A 23905-nucleotide genomic window follows, 5' to 3' on the forward strand; every position below is an offset into this window, starting at 1 on the left:
TATATATGATAGAAATATATTTTTTATTTTCAAAATATAAATAAATATATATGTTATCAAAGACAAAAAAACACTCTCAAACTTAGCTCCAACAAATACTAACTCACATTCTTTAAGATATGGGTTGAATAGGATTAGATCTAATTTTTATTTAGCAATTATTTGATTCCAACTAGATATTCTCAAGTTTAAACAAGATAACTATAAACACATCTTAAAAAATCAGTTGTAGTCCTAATCCACCTCCGCACACAGTTTTATATTTTCTACACAAAACCAGACAATTTTGTTTGGTCTGCTTTTGCTTCTCTACCTTTCACAGAGCATCCATATCTCTTCTCTCTGAATCTCCTTTATCGAATCCCGACACAATTTCAATATCCCTTCGTTGTTCTCTCTCAAATTTTCTCTTGCTGCCAATAACAGCAACAAACTTTTAATTTTACCTATGAATCACTCTTTTCGTGGACATCTATAATTTTTTGACAAAAACATCGGTCTTTCAGATCTGATTTGTCTCTACCAATAATCCACATTACACAACATCTTCTTCTCCTTTTCGTGTATCACTGTCACCGTAAGACACCCTTTTGCCTGGTCGGGTTTGATTCTTCTCAAATTTTGATTTTTTTCCAACTGGCCTGGGAAAACAATGGTGACGGTGAATCTGGGAATGCTTCACTATGTGTTGGACCACATTTATGGAGCATTCATGCACCGAACTAAGATGAGCACCCCGTTCTTCTCGCGAGGTTGGGGTGGCACGAAACTGGAGATGCTGGAGAAGATGATAAACCAGTTGTTCCCGGAAGTGGCCGGGCAGAATTGGCCTCCGAGGTTGATTGAACCGGTTTGGAGAACCATTTGGGAGACGAAGAATGCGAGTTTGAGAGAAGGGGTGTTCAGAACCCCTTGTGATGAGCAACTGTTAGGTGCATTGCCCCCAGAGAGCCACACTGCAAGGGTTGCATTCCTCATGCCCAAGTCTGTGTCCCCCAACAGAATGGCCTGTGTTGTTCATCTTGCAGGTAAAAACAATTTTGCTGGTTTGGTACACAAATGGGGAAAACAGTTTAGTAATTGTTAATTTATGAAAATATGATAGGATAACAAAAAAAGTCTTTTTGCCTGGTTGACCTTATATATACTAATGCAACCATTATTTTAAGTGCAAATTGCACTTCTACCATGTGATTTCTTGAGATTACATACAATGTCTCTATTTTGTGTTAACCTTTATAACAACTTCCCTTGGAAGGGTACACAGTATCATGGTTTTCAAACAATTAAAAGGGTTCATTTTTATGGTAAAAAGTGTCAGTGTAATATTTTTCATATAATTAAGGGGTATGTATTGGAGTAAAAAACTGAGGTATTGAGAGAAATTTGACCAAATATCTGTCATTGTAGTTTACTGTTATTAAAAGTGTTTAGAATGAAACTGTATAGTTGTTTTGTAATAGTAGTAATGATCTTTAGTCGTCTGATTTGCTTCCCTCTAGACAAATTAATCTGTGCTTTGAAAATGTTAGTTTTATGCCTCCCTGACTCAACCTACTTGTAAGGTAGGAAAAATTTTTATGGATGGTGCGATGGCAAACTGAGGTGTCACAATATCTCATCAAGATAAACTCTAATGTCATATTAGAAAATGAACTTTGAGCTTGACTCAACCGTATAAATCCTGGCTTGTAAACGGAAGTGAAGTTCAAACCCATAATTTGATTATATCTATAGTCGGTGTCAGATCTTTAACATCTTTCCTCCCTATCATATCCCTTGCAAAGACCTTGCATTAGGATTTCCTTTAGGACATTGTTTGAGGTCAGCACTTAACATAGAATGTTGAAAGTTATTGTGTATTATTTGTCTGTTTACAGGCAACGGAATGATCTGATTTTGTGGTTTGACCAAAATTGAAGGGGACCTCGTTCTGTGAACAATACAATTGATGGATTGGATCAGCCATTAGGGAAAAAGATTGTGGTCTTTGGAATTTCACTTCCCACAATAGTTACTTCGTCGAATGGCATACTAAACTATTTTCTGTTTGTTTTACTATTTGATCTTTAATTCCTTTCATGAATTATTTGCATTTAAGGTTATAAGTGTTTGATTGATCTTACTATTTAGATTAAAAGTTTGATAAGTTCATTATGTTAGAAGAACTTCTTCTACAGAAACCCAGAATAATATATCCTCTTAGCCAAGTCTTTTGAGATCTTTCCATTTTCTTTAAAACTAAGATATATTCACCCATCTCCATTGTGTGCAGGAACTGGAGACCATACATTTGAGAGAAGATTGCGTCTCGGTGGACCGCTGATGAAGGAAAACATTGCAACCATGGTACTTGAGAGGTCAATCACTTTTCATGATCTTATGATGAAACCAAAAGGACCATCCTTTTTTTTTGTTTTATTTATACTGTTCGTTTAATATATGCTCTACATTTGTGGTTTTGCAACTGCAGTCCATTTTATGGACAAAGACGGCCTGTGCTGCAGCGTGGTGCGAAACTTCTGTGTGTCAGTGACTTGCTTCTATTAGGAAGAGCAACCATTGAAGAGGCTCGCAGTCTCTTACACTGGCTGGACTGTGAAGCAGGTTTTGGCAAGATGGGTATTTGTGGACTTAGCATGGGTAAGGGTTGTCCGAACCTGTGCAGAAATCAAACAAGTTTTAACATTTCAAATCTCTTGGCTTTTCCTTTTATATGATTTTTGCAATGTTTGAATGTACTCCAGGAGGAGTACATGCTGCCATGGTTGGATCACTTCACCCTACACCTGTTGCAACACTCCCTTTTCTATCTCCACATTCTGCTGTTGTGGCATTCTGTGAAGGGATTTTAAAGCATGGCACCGCCTGGGAAGCACTGAGGGAGGATCTTGCAACCCAGAAGGCTGAAATGACTCTTGAGGACGTTAGAGAGCGAATGAGAAATGTTCTCTCTCTCACAGATGTCACGCGTTTTCCAGTTCCCAAAAGTCCCAGTGCTGTAATTTTTGTTGCTGCCACTGTAAGTTCCATGTGTTTTGGTGAAAATTGGAAGAAATTTACGTCTAACAATCATTCATTTAAATTTCTTTTCTGTTTATATATCCGTTTAGATCCTTTTCAAGATGTATGTCGATAAATGTGCATGAACTATCAGATAAATGATGCTCCTTTACATGGATATTCGACTGTCTGAAAACACATCACTTTCTGCTATCTTATTTCTGTGTTCCTGAATATGGCTGTTACTGAGACGACAAAAGAACAAGTTAAAAGTATACGAAATCCTCAGAATGGACTCTTTGGTGTCTACAAAGTCTTGTTTTTATTGAGATGTCTGCATTTGCCACTTGATTTCTGCTCTTAATGATTGTGAACATTGTTTTGCAGGACGATGGATACATCCCCAAGCACTCAATCTTGGAACTTGAGAAAGCTTGGCCAGGTTCTGAGGTGAGATGGGTCACAGGTGGGCATGTCTCATCCTTCATTCTCCACCATGACGAGTTTCGAAGAGCCATCAAAGATGGTCTTGATAGATTACCATGGAAAGAGTCTCAGTTGTGATAGGATCATTGATTCATTGCACACGAAGAAGAAATTGCTTTTTACATTGTTTATTGATACATTGATCCTCTCTTCCAGTTCTCACCCAAACTAATAACATGCATAATTGACCTCGGATCTCTGTCCCCAAATGAAGAGGGAAGGAGTTGTTGTAAATAATCAATCATCAAGAAAAGATGTACATTGTAACATTGAAGTTAAAATGATGGGATAGAATTCTGTGAAAAAACTGATGCAATTGTTGGATGGGATTTAACTATTCTGATCTCTGTTTAAGTTTTCACTTGTGATGATGATATCCATTCATTGGTTTGTTTGTGTTTTGGGTGAAATGTTAGAAGAGAATAAACAAGGTGATAAAAAAGGAGCCAGAATGATGGGATTTTCCAAGACTTTTGAGTGAGTTCTGGATAACACCTTCTGATATCCATTCATTCTACTTCTGTAATGCTTCATTCTTTTACTTTTAAAAATTTCTTATTAAATTTAATGAAAATAAATTAGAAGATATGTGAACATAATTTTCTTTTAGAAATAGTTACCTTTTAAAATGTAATTTTTATCTTGGTTTTTTTTTATTTTATTTTTATCTGCAAATTGTGATCTGTTCATTAAATTAAATGCATTTAATTTCTTATTTTTTGAAATCAATAGTTTTAAACTAATTTGTTCAAATAAGACATTGATTTTTATTTAATATACTTTTTTAGTTTTTTTATTGAATGTCAAACAACTATTATTTTACTTAATTCCTTTTTATTTTTTGTCATTTACTTGTCTGATCTTTTCTCTCTATTTGTTTCCCTATAGTAATCACAGGGTAAGTGAATATTTATTAACGAATCATTGAGCTTTCGATGAAATGCGTTCTTTTTTTCCATCGAGAAAAATCCTCTTTAGTGTTTTTTTTTTTAAATAATTTCCTTTTTATTTTAGTAGTTATATTCCTGAAATTTATTCTTATTTTAATATAATAAAAAATCATCTTTTATAATTAAAAAACATCAATTATTCTATTTAATTTATTGTTTCAAAAACAGTCCTGTAAGGTTTGAACAACTTATGAAAGTCAGGATGAAATTCTCTTAATCGATAAAAAATGAACCTGTCACGAGCATATTATTCATTTTTTTTGTATTATTCAAATTGTTCTTTTACATATACTTTTTGTATCAATTAGTTATAAATATGGATATAGATAATATTTAATTTTTCTAATGGGATATAGGAATGAGATGAATATGTAAATATTCGTACTGTCTCATTTCATATTCTTATCAGTGCTTATTTAGCTTTAATTATTCCGTTTATAATATTTATGTATTAGCTTTTGTTTGAATTATTCTTATTTATTATAAAAGAATAGGACATTTGAATATAATATCGAGTGACCAGCATCTTATATTATATTAAATAATATATTGAGTAGAGTCCAAACAAGTTAAAAATTGTGCCTCTTTATATAATGGTTAAAATTTTAATTATTAATAATTTTTTTTTATCTGAAACAAGATTCTCATCCGGTCCAACATTTTCATGAGCTGCAAATCTAGCCCTAACCACTTCGTAATCTCTTATAAAATATGCTTATTTTTAAAGGATATAATCAGAGAACCAAAATGAAACTAAAGATGGGCCAACATTGGGCCCAATTAGATGGGCCGGGTTGACCACCTCTAGTTTTAACACATATTTTGCCCTGGAAACTCAAAACCCTATTTGTAGGTTTTCTGCTCCTTCTTCCCTCTCACCTTTACAAGCAGCGTTCTCTTCCCTGGGTGTGAACAATGGCATACGCTGCGATGAAACCCACCAAGCCCGGCTTGGAGGAATCTCAGGAACAGATTCACAAGATAAGGATCACCCTATCTTCCAAGCACGTCAAAAATCTCGAGAAGGGTATGCATCAATTCATTCAACTTCTCCTTTTTGTGCTTCCTGCAATCCTTAGGCTTATGTTTCAACTTTGATGTTACTTTTAGTTTGTTCGGACTTGGTTCGCGGTGCAAAGGACAAGCGCCTCAGGGTCAAGGGACCAGTTAGGATGCCAACTAAGGTTCTTCACATCACTACAAGGAAATCCCCTTGCGGTGAAGGTATTTTATCTTTTTTCATTCTTTTATTATTTTTATCGTGCGTTTCACTTTTATTTTTATTATATGATTCTTATATTGCTGCGTTCATGTTTACTCTGCAATTTGGTTTGTGCTTCGATCTTGCTTTGATACTAGCTGTAATTTTAAATATGGTTGGCCTTTAGCATTTGACAAGTCATGATGATTGGAAGTAGTGACTAATTAACTGGCTGATGCAAAAAAATGGTGTTAAATTGGATTAAATTGTAATACAGTACAAGTGTATATCAATCATCCTATATGGAGAAAAGTGTTAGTTGTAAAGGTGCATTCCTTGAGATCTTGGACTTCTCAACCCTTTTTCGTTTGGATGATGGAGGATATTGAAGGGAAAGGGAACGGAATTTTATGATTTTTTTTGTAATTAAGACCATGTTACTGTGTTTGTTGAAAAATGAACAAGGGGTGGTTGAAATGTTTCTTTCGAAAAAATATTAAGTTTGAGATGAAAGGACACAGAGGCAAACCAAATTCCAGTAATTTAGGTCCTTAAGTCAGAAAGTTCTTCAATCAATTGTGATGCTGTATGATAAACATACTGTCCTATGCAAAGGCGCCGGTTTGATTGTTTTGTCATTTGTTATCTTGCAATTGATAATGTGATTGTACGCGTGGTCTTCTTTTGAAGCCCCAAACTGACTTCTGTTGGGGTAAAAGCTTTTTATGTAGTGTTTTCTTGGCTTATATTGTTTTTTTTTTTAATTTCATGCGGTTCACGTGTTGCTTAGCCTGGTGATTTTGATTTTTGAAGTATTGTGTCCAGTTTTCACGTGCTTTTGGAACAGTGATACTGATGTGTTGTTTAGCCTGGTGATTTTTATTTTGGAGTATTGTGTCCAGTGTTTGTACTTTCGGAATGTTGTTTATTGATGAATGAGATATACTGTCCCTTGTGTTCATGACACTGCTACATGTTTTAGGTACCAACACATGGGACAGATTTGAACTCCGTGTGCACAAGAGAGTCATTGACCTTTACAGTTCCCCAGATGTTGTAAAGCAGATTACCTCGATCACAATTGAACCTGGTGTGGAGGTTGAGGTGACCATTGCAGACGCCTGATCTTAATCCAAATTTTAATTGTTATGCTTCCTAGTTATTTCTCCATTATTATTCTGTATTTCTAAGTTTTGATAACCTGACTGAGTTGGTTTCTTTTATCTAGTTTTACGGTTGTAGACATTGATGAAATACCAGAGAAATGTTATCTGAAGAAATTCCAGAAACTATTATGATATAGTTGTTTTGAAGTTATTAAAAAACACTTTTTTTCTGGCCTCAGTTATCATCATTATGTCTTCATTTTGTTACTTCCGGCAAATTTTCGAACCTGATACTGATGGTGAACTAGTTCAAGATATTCTTCCAAGTGAAAACGAAATAAAGACCAGACAAAATGTATTGAGCGAATTAATTTGATTTCAAAGGGTGCCGATTTTTCCGATACGAAAAAAATTATAGCTTCTGAACCCACTGAGATTTTCTGTTAGCATTTTCAAAATGTGATTGAATGAATAAATCAGATTTTCTTTTACTATGAACTGGGACGCATAAATTATATAACCACGATATTGACACACTGACATGCCTTCTATTTCTGTTTTCACATTACCTTAACCATTATCTTGATGACTTATTTATCTTCCTAGGCATATCTGTAGTGTTAAACTATTTTTTTTCTTGAATAAATATTGTAAGGGAATGGCGTTACAATATTATATTAATATTGCCTTTTTGCATATATTTTATGTGTTAAAAAACGAATGTCACTTTTTCAACTTTTGGTGCCATAATTTTTTTCTATTCGCAAAATATGCATGGCTGAATGTATACTGATATGCTTCTGCGTTCATTTTTTGTTGTTTCTATTTTGTTGTGTGGAACTAAAACAATATCTATGAAATATTTAGAAGTCAAGAAAGACAATATGAAACTAGATCAACATTATCCGTTTCATAGTTATTTAAGAATAGAAACCTGGGCGACTGCAAAGCTTGACATCATCTTTCAATGTATAAATGTTTTTGGAACGAGTATTTTTATTTGAATTAGAATTAGAAATTTAGCATTTAGGTTGGTGGAGTGAACTGAAAAGTCAGTTACAACTGGGAAGGGGTGATCCACACAAACACTTGTTATGAAAATAGGAATCCACGTCAAACTTCTGCAGTCTTCCTCCCTGCGGAATCTCACCACAAAGTCGATTATAGCTCACGTTGAACCCCTGTAGAAAATCTACTGCGGTCAATCCCACTGGAATCTTTCCGGTGATTTTATTGTGATTCAAATCCAACGATATCAAGCTGGTGGGAAACTCCACTCTCGATAAATCAAACGCCAACAAGTTCCTCGAAACGTCAACCATCTGCGTCGTTTTGTTGCTTCCGAAAAGCATGGAAGCGTCGCCTTCCAGTTTGTTCCTTGAAAAGTCTATCCGTTGTGGGTCTATGTTGGCCAGGGAAGCAGGAATGGGCCCCGAAAGCTGGTTGTGGGACAGCAGAAGGCTTGGGCCAGGCCTCTTGAATGATCCAAAGGAATCCGGGATTGGACCAATGAGCCTGTTCCGGTCGAGGCGCAAGGACAACAGGTTGGGCAACCGGGAAAGCGAGCTCGGTATGGGGCCGGAGAGGTTATTAAAGGAAAGGTCGAGAAACTGGAGATTAGTGAGCTGGGCCAGAAAATCGGGTACTGGGCCGGAAATGTTGGTCCAGCTTATATAGAGCTCCTTGAGTTTAGTGAGCTTAGCGATGGTGGGTTGGATTGGGCCGGTGAGTTTAGGAAGCTTGTGGAATTCGAGGGTCTCTAGGTAAGGTAGGTCACCGACGGAGGGTGGTATTTGCCCTGAGAAATTGGTTTCGGGAACAGAGGATAAAATGACGAGGGAGGTGATGCGGTGCGTTTTAGGGTGGCATTCAACGCAGTACCATTGGCAGCAATCTGTGTCGGGGTTCCAGGATGCTAGAAGGTAAGGGTTGTTTAAGTCGTTCTTGATTTGCAGCAATACTTTCTTGTCGTGTGGGTTGCACAGTTCAGACAATGCAACTGGGGAGAACAACAGCAGCGTCACAAACCATAATCTTAACACAGTTACCATTTTGGGTGCTATCAGAAGGTTGTGAAACGATTGTGGGAGAGTGTTGAATTTTATAGCATGCGCTGGAACAATTTAATAATATCACTCCTATGATGTCGGTAGTGACGAAAGCTCCCATATCTTAACATCATCTCATTGCTTTTATCATACTCGTTACCCAAAATCTGCAAACACGGAATCCCATACTCAATTTATTATTGTTGAAGAACAGAAAAGAGAGAAAATTGTTGGAGATCTCTCATCTTAGAATTAAAAAGATTTCACATAATATAAGGAAACAAAATTTACTTTTATAAAGTTAAATTAGATTTAAAATTTACTTTTAAAAAATATACATATTCTAGTTTAAGAGTTTCCTAATCTCTTGAGAAGCATAATTTTGATGGTGGGCAAGCTAGGCACCAAGCTTAGGAAAAATAGATAAATTATTGTATTGATTAATGGGTTGGTCTATGCCTAATGTGTGGACTGGATTAGTCAAAAAAGAACAAAGAGTTTGAACTTGGGAGTTGTATGCCAACTTTCATGATTATCAGGTCTGGCAGCTGTGGCAGCCAGTTGTCTTCATGGAAGGCAAAATTTCTAAAAAACCAATTATTTTTAAAATAGTTATTTTCCTTTTCTAAAATTGTATACTCATTCAACAAAACCAAATTGCAAACTTCAATATTCTAAAAAACAAAAATTACATTTTTCAGGATTACAGTGTTAAAAGAAGTCATCGACCACAAGTTTAAAAGGTTAAATATATGTTTATTAATAGGAAGTTTACTAAAACACCACATATCAAATGCGCAAATAATAAATTAATCAAAACCATCATTTATTATAAATAGATGTCATCAATTAAACCAAATGTTTGTTAATTTAATTTTTTAATAAAATTTTTTGACCTTTTAATTTTAGAAACAATGGGATTAAATAATTTGATATAACCACTTAAATCAACAAGACAAAATCCAAATATTTTATAGACAAACTAGGTACACCATGTATGTTACTATACAATTTATTTATGTTTGAGAAATAACAAAGTATATGGAAATATAATCTATTATCTTGTATATTTTTATTTTTTACTATTTATAATGGAATACAACTTATTAGTATGATTATTTCAATTCTTTATTATTAAGTTCTTATGTAATTATGATAAACGAAAATAACACTAGTGCAAAAATTGTTTTTATGATGGGTAAAAATAATCTATTATGACGGATGGTCTTGTTGATCTGTGTTTTTTATATTAGCTTTAACATATTATAACGTAGTTGGATTTATCAGTCATTATACATGCTTTTTAAAATCAACTATGACATACATTGTAAAATGCAATCAATCTACAATCAGTTTACATATAATGCTTCTTTTTCCACTAGTGTAATAATCAATAAAAATAAAAAATTAAATAAAAATGTTTATTGGAATGAGAAAGATTGCAACGTATATTATTTATTGGATGGTAAAACAGAGAACCCTAACTCATCGTTGGTTCTCTAAAAATGGAATAGGATGAACTAACTCATCATATTAAAACTAGTTCAACAATTTTTGTAAACTTTATTTCTTTATTAATTTTGTATTTTTTAAATTATTTATATCTATATTAGAAACATTTTTAATTATAGACATATTCTTAATTGATTAATTAATGTTTTTAATCAAATCAATTAAATTATTTTATTAAAGTTAGTCATTAAATTTATTATGCAAATATTAACGATTTACTTGTAATATTATATGTGTATCTTTAAAGTGATGTAATATAAAAGATTAATCTATTAAATTTCCTTTTATATTTATTTTTACTTTAAAAAAAATCAAACGAACTGAAATCACGGTTTAAAAACTCCAAATTAAGTTGGTCAAGTGCCCAGTTAGCCCACAATCAAAATCCTGTTTATTGACATCCAGCCTTTCTAACCACAAATACACATTTGAACTTAAATCCCATAATTTCTTTTACATTTATTTCATACTATTCTTCAATACCTTTCACCATTTTTGTTCTTTAAAAATATAAAAGTTAACTTTTACTCAAATAATTTTATCTCTGTAGAGATTGTTAAATGATAATAAAATGGTGATAAAGAACTTTTTTCTACTTGTGAAAGTTGCGCAATGCACACTTAATTTATGATGTCATGTGCAATCTCCAAAAGTGTTGTAATAGTAAACCGTGTAAATTATAACCTTTTCTTTTTCCTCCAAAAGTCTAAAAACCAAACTAAGCAAATTACTCGGTTCAAAGCAAATAAATAATTAAACAGATATTATAAAGTAATTGACGGTGATATTTTGAAAGGTACAATTGAACTAGAAGGGACTGTAAATTGCTTGACTTTCAATTTTAAATTACTTTAAGTGGTCATCTACTGTGCCTACCCTGAAATATTTTTTCCAATTCGCATCCATCCTAATTTAACAAAAAAAAATATGTTTTTTTTAGTTTATGAAACCAGAGTTTAACCATGTTTTTGTTTTTTCTGTTTTTTTTAAAGTAACAGATACAACATCCTTGTTTTTGTTTAATATGTGCTTTGTGCATAAATGCTTTGTTGTTTAGTAGAGTTATAAATTTAGATTCTAAAATCTGGTTCTTATAGGTTCATTTTCACCATGCTTATTGACTCATACATATCTGAAGGTTATTCCTTCGAGTTAATTCAATTTTATTCACTATTTTCATTTATTTGGACATCCCGACTTACCACAATTTTTTCTGAAACCAAGTTGTACAGTTTGTAAACTTTTGTATACCTCTTACTTTTGTCATCAAATTTCGTTTTGAGCTGACTTGGAATATGTCCATATGCTATGCTCCCAAAAACTTTAAAATGTTTGATACTTGGCTTTCTTCCACTTTGTGCTTCCTATAGTGTCATTCCATCCAGCTTCAAATCTGGGCAACTGTTTTGTACATATATAACACACTGCACAGCCTCCGCCCAAAACTCCTTTTACATATTTTTCCCTTTAAGCATAGTTTGGACCATATAAAAAATAGTCATATTCTTTCTCTCTGTCACACCATTATGTTGTGGTGAATATAGAGCTGTAAGAAAACGCCTTATCCCATACTCTTCACAATACTCCTTAAACTTTGCTCATGTGAATTCACCTCTCCTATCACACCATAATGATTTACTTTTCTTGTAATTTCCTTTTCCACCATCACCCTGAACATCTTAAATGCCCTTAGTGCTTACGACTTCTCCTGTAAAAAATACACCAGGCTTTTCTAGAAAATTCATCTATAAATGAGATGAAATACCTTTTACCACTGAATGAGCTAGGAGTAATACGTCCACATAGGTCGGTGTGTACCAATTTGAGTTGCGCTTTTGCCTTGTACATGACCGAGTTTGGAAACTTCATTCTTGACTGTTTTTTGAGCACACATTCTTCACAAAATTTCTTCTCAAATTCTATATCAAGTAATTCGAGTACTAGTTCTCTCCTTGAGAGCTCGGCCAAGCTTCCAAAGTTAAGGTGTCCAAACTGAAAGTTCCATATTATAGATTTATCTTTCATGTCCAACTTTAAACACCTCTCTTGTAAGATCTTCAACTCCATTTTATACATCCAGATTCTCTTCATTTTTACCCAGGCTGTAAGACGACCATTCTCATCTTTCAAATATAGTACCTTGGTCCTTTATTAAACGGGTTACCTTTTTCCATCAATTGACCCACACTTAAAATATTGTTCTTCAACTTAGGAACATAGTAAGTGTCCATAATTTCTCTAACTCATCCATCCTTCTGCATATGCCGAATTATTCCACGTCCTTTCACGGCTACCTTGGAGTCATATCTGAAAGACACAAAATCGGCCTCTACATGGGTGAGTTAATCAAAGAGAGTTTCATCTCCATATATATGATTGTTTTCTCTAGTATCTAAATACCATACCGAGTTGGTGGCAATCTTCTTAAAATCCAATTTCAAACATGGTACTACCTCTGAGTTCACCAACTTCGTTTCCGAGCACTTTATCAGCATTGTCGAGTTTTTTGACAACTCGACGCTCAACAGAACCTCATTTCTTCTTCATCATCTTCTTTTGTAAGAAGGTTTCTCTCACTTTTCTTCTCAACTCAACAAAATTTAGCAATGTGACCAGACTTATCACAATTGTAGCACTTTCTTGATCTACACTCGTTTGCACAGTGACCGTACTTGTCACACTTAAAACACCCAACTCGAATTATCTCCTCGACCACGCCAATTTTGCTAATTGATTTGCTCTACATTATCATGCTTAAAATTACTTCAGCTACGTCCATCTCATTATTGGCCTCCTCGTCCTCTACCTCAAGGACCTCGACTTTGAGTAATCTGAGTTTCATTCGAGTTAAACTATGTCATAGTGCTTAGTCGAGAGGTTCAACCCGATCATCCCAACTCCTTCTCCTTTTTCGTGAGCTTCTAATGACCCAACAAGTTCATCTACTATGAGAATTGACAAGTCCTCCGATTCTTCGATGACGCACACAATACTTTCGAAATCTTTTGTGAGGGATCTCAAGATCTTTCCCATAACCTGGCTTGGTTGCATTTGTTCTCCATTCCTGACGAGGTAGTTAACCACCTTCTCCACCTGAGTTATGTACTCGGCTACCTGCTCTTTGGGCTCATCTTCAATTGTTCAAACTCCCCTTTGAGATCTTGTATTCGGACTTGTCTAATGCGGTTGTCACCTTTATATGCAACCTCAAATATCTATCAGACTTCCTTTACCGATGTGACATTCACTATTTTTTCAAATTCCAACTTATCTACTACATTGTAGAGAAAATACAATGTTGACCCATCTCTTGCACGTGATTCTTCAACGCAGTGATTTGTGCTATTGTTTAATTTTCGTCCTCACTGGGTTCATTGTACCCGTTTTTCACCATATCCCAAATGTCTTGACATTTTTTTTTTCAATTTTTTTTGACATTCCTCTTGATGATGAGCCTTGTAAAAGTTAAAAGGTCTTTTCAAATTGATATTGAAGTTATAACATCATTTGGTTTTGTTAAAAACATTAATGATGATTAGTGGGTTCACAAATGTGATGATCCTTAACCAATTTGTAATGAGCGCACATCATCTCCACAACCGCATGATATTTCTCTACTCTCTTCACAAATATTATGTATGAGAATTGTGATCTTCGTACTTCTGTTGAAGCTAGATTTGATAATCTTGATGCTTGAGTTTCTCAATTTGAGAAAGGCATGATCACCACTGTTGAGTCATCTGAACCCTCTTAAATTTAATTTTATTACATTTTTATTTGAACTTCAAAATTTATTTTTTATACATACTTATTTGGATCTTGATGACTATTATCTATTTATGAAATGCTTTCACATTTATATATTTATATTGCTTATTTTTATGTTTTTTTTTTTCACATAGTAATGTTATTTATCAATGATCAAGAACATACAAATTAATTGTTATTTATCAATTAAAATAAATTATTCAATCAATGATTAACAATCTACATACTTCTAATACTTAATTATAAACTTATATAGCTTAATTACCATAAATATACACTACAAATAATTTAATCAAGATGTTTTCTACATTATACGGATCAAAACACTTTTGTAATAGATTTCATTAGTAATTCGTTATGGAAATTTTTTTAATCAATTACGATATTAAATTGGAAGTCTTCTTGCCAAGAACGACCGTATATTTAAATTAAAAGTTGTCAAGTCTTCCAACAACTTTAGTTACATGCAATTAATTACTTATTCATAGTAATTAGTTATATTTTGTTGAAATTGTTGAGAGATTAGACAACTTCCAAATTGAGTCGTGAAGAAACAAAAGTCATGTAAAAAATGCACAACTTCTTCGTTTAAAAAATCGATTTGTTTTCGTATAAGTATCCTCTCGTCCTTCTCTGTGTGCTTTCTCCTTTCTCTTAATCTCTGCGTAAGCTTTCTCCATCGACGCTGTTTTCATCATGCATGTGAATCATGTCATAATAATAGGTTCTCGTTCTTCAAAGTTTACATTCGAATATGTGTGGTTCTGATACATCAGATACCTGACTTCTCTAGTGTCATATCATCACTACTGTTATTTACTATTCTATGTTGTATTATGTTATAGTTTTTTAAAATAATAATAATAAATGACACAACATTGTAATCATTTTAAGAGAGAAATAACAAAGAATATGATAACTTTAAAGCTAAAAGGTATATAAGCATGGATGCTTAAAGCTGCATAGAAGACAAGCCACGTGATTATTTTTTAGTAAATCATAAATCTGCACCCAAAAATTAGATTTTCATAATATGGCTCATATCATATCATGCTAAAAAGTTTCTCAATAATTAAAATGATTACACCATATCTCTTTCACGAAGTAGGCAACTAAGACATATGATGTTATCATGCTATCAAAAGACTATTTTTTTCATTTCACTCAAAAAGTAAAGTAAATTCTCTTGGTAACATTTATATGCAAATTACTGATGCTTGGCTCCAAGACTAACAAATTGATCAGGCATGAGCAACTCTAGCATATTGAAACTTCAATTATTTAAAAACTCAATAAACATAAAAAAAGTATTAAAAGATAACAAAGCTCTCGTTGAAGTTATTTTAGTGTGATGTTGTCTTCATTATTTACTAGTAATGTCAGCAATTCTACAATTACTCATTACACAAATCACAGAGTAATCACCAGACAAAGACAAATGCATCCAAAACCCTTCTCCCAAATTCATCCAAAACCATTCTCCCAAATATTTCAATGTATTCTATAATGTTTTATTTATAAATAAATCCATCACTTCAGTATCCATAACCCTATTTTTATACCCTATAAACTAATCACATATATACAGGAAGAACCTAAACCAGTAAACACAGAATGAAGGTGTAATTACAGTAAATACAGGAAGAACCTAAACCACTGGAACACCAAATGATATCACTGGAAATCTCAAAACCCAAACCAATACCAATTCCAAACACAAAAATGCATCAAAATAAACAATAGTCTTACAATTTTAGAATGTACCATTTTAAAAATCTCACCTTTAGGAATCAAAAAGCACTTTCTTTAACCTTCACGGGAGAAGCATTAGTGCTACCACGTGCTCGACCTCCTCAGCAGCGGGTTTCACGCACGAACTTTTTTTCGAACGACTGGCTTTGAGACCTATTAAGGCTCTCGCTAGTGCAAGACGGGTTTGGGAGTTTTCCTGAGGTTTGAGACAGTAATCACAAATTTCACTCAGTTTATTCCAGAGATGGGGAAAAAAGACGGAGAAGGATGGGAACACTTACCACTGGCCGAGAATGATGGCGGAATGGACGACCATCCACAACGGTAGCAGGACTCCGATAGGTCACACGCACTGAACGAAGAAGCACTCTCACTAGCCGACCCTCTGTGAAGGAAGAGATGTGCACACTAGGGTTGCGGAGAAGAAGGGTTCTAAACGCTTCTAAAGGTTTCTAAGTGCTCTGGCTTATGTCACTCGAAGAGGGAGAATCATCTTCCAAAATGTTTAATTTGATTTCCTGAACGGCTGACTAAATCCTTCGCTAATGACTCTGACCATATCATTGTTTTTACCGGCGGCCCAAATCCTTCGGAACATCCTTCGGTAACATCCAAAAAAAAACTACTTTCAATAATTCTTTATTCAATATATTTTATTATTATTATTATTATTTAGAGTGGTTAAAAATCATTGTAACGAAGAATGCAGTTTGTCATAATAATTTTTTCCTATTTTCTTCTTGACTGTTACAACTAACCTTATAGAATAATGGACCACCTAATTAACTGATTCGTAGGATGGAGCAAAATATATAATACCGATTGTAGAATATATTATATAGCAAATAATATAACTAAAAAATAATAAAATTCGATGAATAAACCAATGTATATATGGTTTCATCAATGACAATGACAAGACAGCCTATGCATGCAACCTTTGGAAAGCAAAAACTGTCTTACGCTCTATCTCGGAGGAAACAAAACTTCCACACACACACACAAAAAAAAAAAGAAAAAAAAAAGACTTCTTTTGATCTTTATTATACTCAACCTATAATCCATTAATTCTCCCCCAACATCTTTTACAAAAACGGCTTCCTACACATACCTTGAGAAATTTGCAGAAAGAAAATACCTCAAGAGTTACAGTTGTTAACATTTAATTCTATAATTATCTGTCTATCTACAGTGCCGCGCAATGCTGCCAGAATAAAGAGAGAACATTTAAATTTATATAATTAAACGGAAATTTAAGAAGCTATAAATTAAGGGCATGTTATATATTATATTATATTATATGGTATATAGGTAGCTAGGTAGGGAATACTAATGCCACGCATGCATGAACTAGCCGTTGCTATTCAACGCGAGGGCGTGCCAACCACAATGAACTCAGAGCTCGAAGACGATGGAAGTACTCGGCTATCGCCAGAAAACACCTTGCTGCTTGACGCGTCGTTAGGAGTTGATGCAGACGGTGAATGGTTTGGTGCCGAAGATTATCTGCCTGCAAAGTTTCAGGTACAAAACTTAATGTTATTCTTATCACTGTTTAATATAGAAACTAGCATTTAATCTCAATTACTATTCATGATTTGATTTACTGAAATGGAGATAACTTTCACGAGACAAAACACTGAATTAACACTGTTAATACTTGTAAGAATTGCATTTAAACTTTTTGTGTATTATTTTTAATTTTGCTCATAAGATTATATGTGTATGGGCTGATTTTTGTGAATGCATGTGTGGGTAGAAAATCAACCTTTTGCGTGAAACTTCAACTGGGAAGAAAAAATATTAAATCATAGTGGTCAGAAATAGACACAATAGAGTGGAAAAGAAACTGGAACAGTGTCAGTCTTCTCTTCGTGCTTTCCAACATTAATAAGATTGAAATCTCTACCCACTTATCTGCTGGTGAAATTTTCGTAGTCAAACTGTGGAACTTTTAATCAAAATTTGGATCCTTAACCTTAAAAGCACTCAACCTGGAAGATGGTAGAAGATTTGTGACGGGATCGTGAATTTACTCAACACACTATTATATTATAAAATTAGTATATAGTCTATGCATTTTATTCAAATAGGGTGACTAACTGACTATTATTGTTCAACATAGAGACAATGTTTTCAAAGATTGGATTTCTTAAATGGTGACAACATAACAATAATGATCACAGTAAACACTGGACCATGTAGGAGTAGTTTTAAGTCAGCATTGTGGCTAAAAGAAGTCTATAGAATCCATAATAAAAGTGGTCAAACTACCAGTGGTGAGCTTAGATATGAATTAGGGAAAGGTTGTTGCAAAACTCATTATGCTTAGTCTATCTACCAAAAGATTCCTCTGGTTTTCGGTTTCCCATTGTTTTGATGTTTTACTCCTGATTATTAGTCTATTCTGGATTTCCTTGTATTTAACTAAACAATCTATTCATCTATAGAAATTACTAATAAAAGTTGGTGAAAAAATGAATATGACTGGTGTAGATTAACTATAATATATTTCCCAAAGAAATTCAGATTACCTACACTATTAACTTAATTCTACTACAACAAAATTCCAAAATGAAATGCCTAATCCTACTTAGAAAAGAAGCATATGTCCCATTCCATTCAAAACTCATCTACACCATATGTTGCATCCGTTTCAAACCCAAAGTCCACTCAGAGAACACAGCTCCATATTAGACTCAACACTGTCCATTTGTTTGAATTAGTCAAAACGGAAGTTATGGGGAAGGGTCTATGTTGTGTCTTCAAGTCAAACGTTTATGACCATGACATCAGACTGATATGGGGCTAAGAAATATCTTTCGATTAGAATTGTATTGGTGAGGGACCACTCATCTGTTTAGTGTCACGTGTATATGATCAGTATATACACTTACCTTTGGTATTGGCATTCAATGTTAATGAAATGTTCAAAACAATTTAAATTTTCAGCACTACAGTTACTGCACTTTAGCTATATATGTTTTATTGTTCTTGTTATGGTAACTTTGCAGTATGCTTTTAATATGCGTTGGTACCAAACTATGTCAAACAAGCTAAATTTATATTTAGGTATTTAATCTTAACTAGTACTATAATCGAGATGTTGTTTTCCTACAGCTTTTAATCTTTAGTACACAAAACTCCAATAGGGTTGCACGTAATTTTCCTTATTAAGGTGTATGTTTATTTAGCCTGTGTCTGGTATTACACATATATATAATGTGTCCAAGTAGTTGTACCAGACAAATCCGAAAGGAAAAGGAGTCCTTTTCGAGATATAAACATTAGTCCCCAATGTAGAGCTCTAAATAAGATGCAGATTTTATAATGTGTTTGTAGATTCCATGTAACAACCTCAAGAGAAAGACATGAATATGGAAGGAGTAGTTTATGGGGTTGGGGCAGGTTTCCCTACCCAAAGAACAAAAGATTCTTCTTCTTACCTAACCCCATGAGATTCGTTATGGAAACATGGTTTCGTTATGGAAACATTGTCGTAGGGACCACTGAACAAATCAACCAAGATCAAACGGTCACCAAACTCCCTCACCAAATCACCAATGCCAAATTCAATGTCCATGATGAAGATGTTTTTGGAGTAATGATATTGACACGCATAAAATAATACATTCTTTGAGATAACACAAGAAATATATATGTATATATTGTTTCATTATTAAAAAGTCAATTGTAGAGAATATTAATTGTGAAGTGTGATGAATAGCATTACTATATATATACCCACACATTAAAAATTTGGGAGATGCACGTTAAGTCAAAGTAGTGCAACGTACCTGTCTAACGAAACCTTCGAGAGTGGAGAGCTTGTTCATGGCCACAGCCATTTGTCCCATATAGTTAGCCATATTGAGAGGATAGCTTAGAGAGTCTGAAGTTATGGTGTCCGAAAGAGATTGATTGAGAGCCTCGAGCCCTTGAGAGAGAGCCTCTTCTGCCTCTTGAGTCGATTGTTGTAATCCACATATACCCAATATTTGTTGTTCCGTCAGAGGCTCAATTTGACTCAGAATAATCTAAAACACATAAATTAAATCAATATAAAAGTAAGCTCAAATAGTTATACTATAATCATCCATGTATATGAAGAATATTATAAAATGACACAATTTATGGTAGTGAGATTAATTGATTACTATAGAACATTGAAAGAGATGGAAATGGAAACGTGAACCTTATCTCCATTTCCCATCAACAACAGGCTGGAAGAAGAAAATGAGAGATAAAGACCTATGCCACTCCCTTTTTCTTTAATACCCTAATTTCTTAATCATCTCCTGTTCTAACCATGAATTGCAGTTAAAGGTATGGCATTATATATGAGAATGAAGCCTAATTCTACCCACTACGGGAAACCTTCATCATTCCTTTTTATCTTTCATTGATGACATTGAATTCATACCCTACTTTTTGTTTTTTGTTAACCCACCGACAAACGGAGTTCAAGCATTTATAAGACAAACTTCTTGTAATGAGTATACCGTGTATAACGCACCCCAATTTCCTCACACTCGCCGCACGAAACACTTCCCAGTTATCATAAAATCACCCCCACAAATATATTAATATTTGAAAAAATAGAACTTGTGAACCATTTTTGGTTACAATAATTTTATGTACCTTAATGAGTTCAGAAGGCTTGAATCCTCCTATCCACATGAAGCAACGTTCAGCTGGGGTTTTCCACATGCCAGAAACCAGATGAAACACGTCTGTTTTGGCCACTAGGCTCTTGAGGTTCATTACTTGGTCATAATGCGCCAAGCAATTGTCCACAAAGAGTCTAAGCTCGTTCTCAGGAAGGTGCTCTTGCACTGCAGCTCTTAGCTCACACACTATGCGGTGGTGTTCTTCAACCCATCTTGCATATTCCACGTCAAACATTGCAGCCTCTGAAATTTATTTAAAAGTTTTATCAGGAAAATATAAGAGAGTAAAGCATGAACAGATATCATCTAGTTAGTGGAAAGAGATTGAGACCCGAGCTAATGGTATTCATAGCAACAGGGAGGCTTTGCTCTCCTCCCAAAAGTGAACCTCCACCCAAGAACATGCCCTAAAAATAGAAACACGCATTACTTGTAAGTTTGAAAAACCACAGGTGTTTGAAGTTGGAAACTTTAGCAGTGTCATGGCCAGTTATAGCATATGTGGTTTTATTCTTCCTAACCTGAGTTCTAGCACGTTGTAGCTCTTGTTCCAGCTGATTAAGCCTAACCCTACTTGACTCTAGCTGTTGAACATATGCCTGAGAGAGAGAGACAGAGAAAGAAGACAAACCGAATGGCACATGACTAAGAAGTAAGGGGCCTTTGAAAATCTTACCAAAAGAGTGTAAAACAACAGAGTCGAGTTAAAATAATCTTCCTTGGGAATCACTCACCTTTTTCCTAAGCCTGCTTTTCCTAGCTGCCTCTCTATTCTGAGCAAGTCTTCTCAGTGTCTGTGCACAACGTTTTAAAGCGGATACGTTAACTTGCGTATTTTGAAAAATTAGTAACTAGCTTGAAAAGGATGGATAAGGAAGAAAGAAAAACAAAATCAAGAAGTTAACCTTAGGATCTGGTGTTTTTGGTCCTTCTTGTTCAGAACTCGACGTTGGACCTTTGCGGTTGCTCTCTCGCTGCCATATTAAAGGCATAGGTTAAAAAGTTTCAGATAAAATAACAAGAATTATATTCAAGGTCAGAACCTGAGGCTTCAAAGATGCTACCAAACTCTATATCCTAGCCATCTATAACAGATAGCTTTGACTCTCTGATATATATAAATATATTATGTTCGTATACCTTGACAGCTTTGGGTGGTTGAGGGGCAGAAGCAGCTTCGTTTCGAGGGTTGGCCAACTCCATCGACGGCTCTGATGGTCTCTTTGAACCACTTGTTTGCGGAGAAACTAACTCTATGTTAGCCTATCAAAATCAAATATAAACATATAAAACATATTAATATAGTGTTATTATTTACTTACAGCGAATAATATTGACCAAAACTTATCACCATCATCAGGCTATGTATGCAGCAAGGAATAGTAACAGAAAGAGAGAGTGAGAGTGTAGTATATATATATATATATCTAATATAAGTGGACAGTGAGGTATCGATAATGATTACACCTTGGACTTGGATGATGATGGCTCTACGTGCATAGGCTTGGATGGGAAAATGTTGAGAGTCGGAGGCCTCATTCCGGATGATGAGTTCTCTGCAGAGACGCATACATGTACGAAATTCAGCAACATCAATCATGTGTAAATATATCTAAGCAAGTTTATATTTATAATGAAGAGAAGGTGAGAGAAATGAGAGACGGAAAGAGGGTCTTGTTTTGGAGGTACAGAATGATTAAGAGATAACCCAAATGTGAAAATGAGAGAGAAAGAGGTGAGAGGCAATTAAATTGGTAATAGAATTATCATGCATTTGTAGCTCTCATTCCAAACTGAAAAAAAGGAAGAAAGAAAAGAGAGCAAAGAAAGTAAAGGCAGAAGGAAGCCCCATACCCTACTGGTTTTCCTTTTCAGTACAAGTGGTGTTTTTGTTTGAAGGAGATCATGACACCGGTTTGTTACATGTCATGGTCTCATACATCCAAGGAATAAAACAAGAAAACAATTAAACAAAAAATAAATGTAGAGAGAGAAAGAGAGGATCAATTTCCCCTATTTTTTTTTTTTTAGAAATGGGAATATCTACTCCATCTTCTGCTCCTCCCATCTCTGCAAGGATTTGGTCAAAGGAAGTACGAAGCTCCTGCAGATAGGAATCAGCCAAACATGTTTTTGGTGTGACCCAACAAAGAGAATCTCACAAACGAACGAAAAGTGAGAGGGAAGAAGTCCCTCTTTTGAATTTGGAGAAGGTTAGCAGCTAAAAAAAAACAAAGAAAGAAATTTCCATGTGTGTGCGTGTGAGAGAGAGTTTACGAGAAAGCTCACGTCTTTGGTCTTGAACAGTGGAGGGGTCTGCTTGTCCATCAAGGTAGAGGAAAAAGGCTTGATCCAATTCACCCAAGTCATAAGCCCCGGAATCCTTGCCTCTGCTGACATAAACACACACGTTGAACCACAAAAGAAACAAAAAAAAAAACACAGAATAATGTAAGACAAAAAAACTCACAGGTGGTAGTTTCCAGGGATAGAAGAAGACGAAGAAGAGGATTGCATCATTCCAAAAGAAATTTGATGGTCATGAACTTGATGGTTTTGGGGTTGGTGTTGTTGTAACTGATAGTGATGAGGATGAGGGTGACGGTACTGAGGTGGTGGAAGTGGTTCCAATTGATTATTTGTTGTTTGGTTGGTGGTCTTGGAAGCCATGATGAGAGAAGAACCTAAAAGGATTGATGTTATTGCTGTTGTTTATGTTGTCTCCTGTTCTTGTTCTCTCTTAAAGTAGCTCTCGAAAACCCCATCAATGGTGAAACCGCCTTCTTTGTCTTTCACTTGAGATCATTCTCTTCCTCCACGGTAAAAGAGGGAGGCGGTTATAGTCGAATAGCTTGTAGCGAGTTACAGAAGAGAGAGAGAGAATGGAATTGAATGCAAAGTCACAAACTAACAAAAGACAACACTCTTTTCTATTACACTACTTTCTCTCTCTTCAAACTAGACGATGACTTTCCTCAAACCAAATTTTTTTTTTTTTACAGATTAAACGGTCCTCTCAGGGCACCACCCTCTTCAAGTTCAACCCTATATATCTCTCAAAGAACCAGAGAAGAGGTTTCAACAAAACATGGCTTAGGTTGTGTTTGTTTATGGGAGAGAGGAAACCAATTTTGAATTGAAAGATGGAATGGTAAAACCACCTTAAAATTAAAAGCTTCCGTGCGAAACCTACTTATTCTATAGAGTTAAATGACCAAAAAAGTCATGCTCTGTGTTCAACTTTTCATATTGACATTCATGCACACGCTTACACATTGATCCCTCAGGCGGCTCTCTTCGTTTAACATATTTAGCACACACATTTTAATTTATACATCTTTTTTTATAGAGTAATGAAATTAAGAATTTCTTAAATTTATAATTTCTGAATAAAAAAACAAGTAATTGT

General features: G+C 34.5%; 4 protein-coding genes and 1 long non-coding RNA gene across 7 annotated transcripts; 2 read left to right on the forward strand and 3 right to left on the reverse strand.

Moving 5' to 3' along the window:
* Positions 1-240: 240 nt before the first annotated feature.
* Positions 241-3850, forward strand: LOC124846497 (alpha/beta hydrolase family protein). The gene is made up of 5 exons (XM_047323767.2): positions 241-1028; positions 2276-2360; positions 2474-2643; positions 2748-3022; positions 3391-3850. The coding sequence occupies exons 1-5, from the start codon at positions 653-655 to the stop codon at positions 3565-3567; spliced, it is 1083 nt and encodes a 360-aa protein (XP_047179723.2). The 5' UTR covers positions 241-652; the 3' UTR covers positions 3568-3850.
* A 1421-nt stretch (positions 3851-5271) lies between these two features.
* Positions 5272-6984, forward strand: LOC124846498 (small ribosomal subunit protein uS10y). The gene is made up of 3 exons (XM_047323768.2): positions 5272-5466; positions 5550-5663; positions 6623-6984. Exons 1-3 carry the CDS (start codon positions 5355-5357, stop codon positions 6763-6765), a joined length of 369 nt encoding a protein of 122 aa, XP_047179724.1. The 5' UTR covers positions 5272-5354; the 3' UTR covers positions 6766-6984.
* A 755-nt stretch (positions 6985-7739) lies between these two features.
* Positions 7740-8882, reverse strand: LOC124846504 (polygalacturonase inhibitor-like). The gene has a single exon (XM_047323772.2). It carries the CDS (start codon positions 8795-8797, stop codon positions 7799-7801), a length of 999 nt encoding a protein of 332 aa, XP_047179728.2. The 5' UTR covers positions 8798-8882; the 3' UTR covers positions 7740-7798.
* Positions 8883-15746: 6864 nt separating this feature from the next.
* Positions 15747-16386, reverse strand: LOC148197961 (uncharacterized). Its single transcript, XR_015786731.1, has 2 exons — positions 16108-16386; positions 15747-16022 (listed from the first exon to the last, which is right to left on the reverse strand). It is a non-coding gene; the product is annotated as an uncharacterized LOC148197961 (long non-coding RNA).
* A 65-nt stretch (positions 16387-16451) lies between these two features.
* LOC124827217 (bZIP transcription factor TGA10-like) lies at positions 16452-23682 on the reverse strand. Of its 3 annotated transcripts, none has more exons than XM_047300226.2 (11): positions 22967-23682; positions 22786-22889; positions 21964-22052; positions 21637-21759; positions 21402-21470; positions 21231-21290; positions 21018-21095; positions 20828-20903; positions 20468-20739; positions 19624-19863; positions 16452-17336 (listed from the first exon to the last, which is right to left on the reverse strand). In XM_047300226.2, exons 1-11 carry the CDS (start codon positions 23164-23166, stop codon positions 17187-17189), a joined length of 1461 nt encoding a protein of 486 aa, XP_047156182.2. In that variant the 5' UTR covers positions 23167-23682; the 3' UTR covers positions 16452-17186. The 3 variants fall into 3 exon arrangements, with proteins under 3 accessions (XP_047156182.2, XP_047156183.2, XP_047156184.2); XM_047300227.2 differs by having other exon boundaries at positions 16453-17336; positions 22786-22886; positions 22967-23681; XM_047300228.2 differs by lacking the exons at positions 22786-22889; positions 22967-23682 and adding an exon at positions 22351-22648 and having other exon boundaries at positions 16454-17336.
* Between the last annotated feature and the right edge of the window lie 223 nt (positions 23683-23905).

Source organism: Vigna umbellata, chromosome 5, assembly GCF_029865625.1.
Source record: "Vigna umbellata cultivar VRB3 chromosome 5, Vumbellata_1.0, whole genome shotgun sequence".
Taxonomy (NCBI): domain Eukaryota; kingdom Viridiplantae; phylum Streptophyta; class Magnoliopsida; order Fabales; family Fabaceae; genus Vigna; species Vigna umbellata.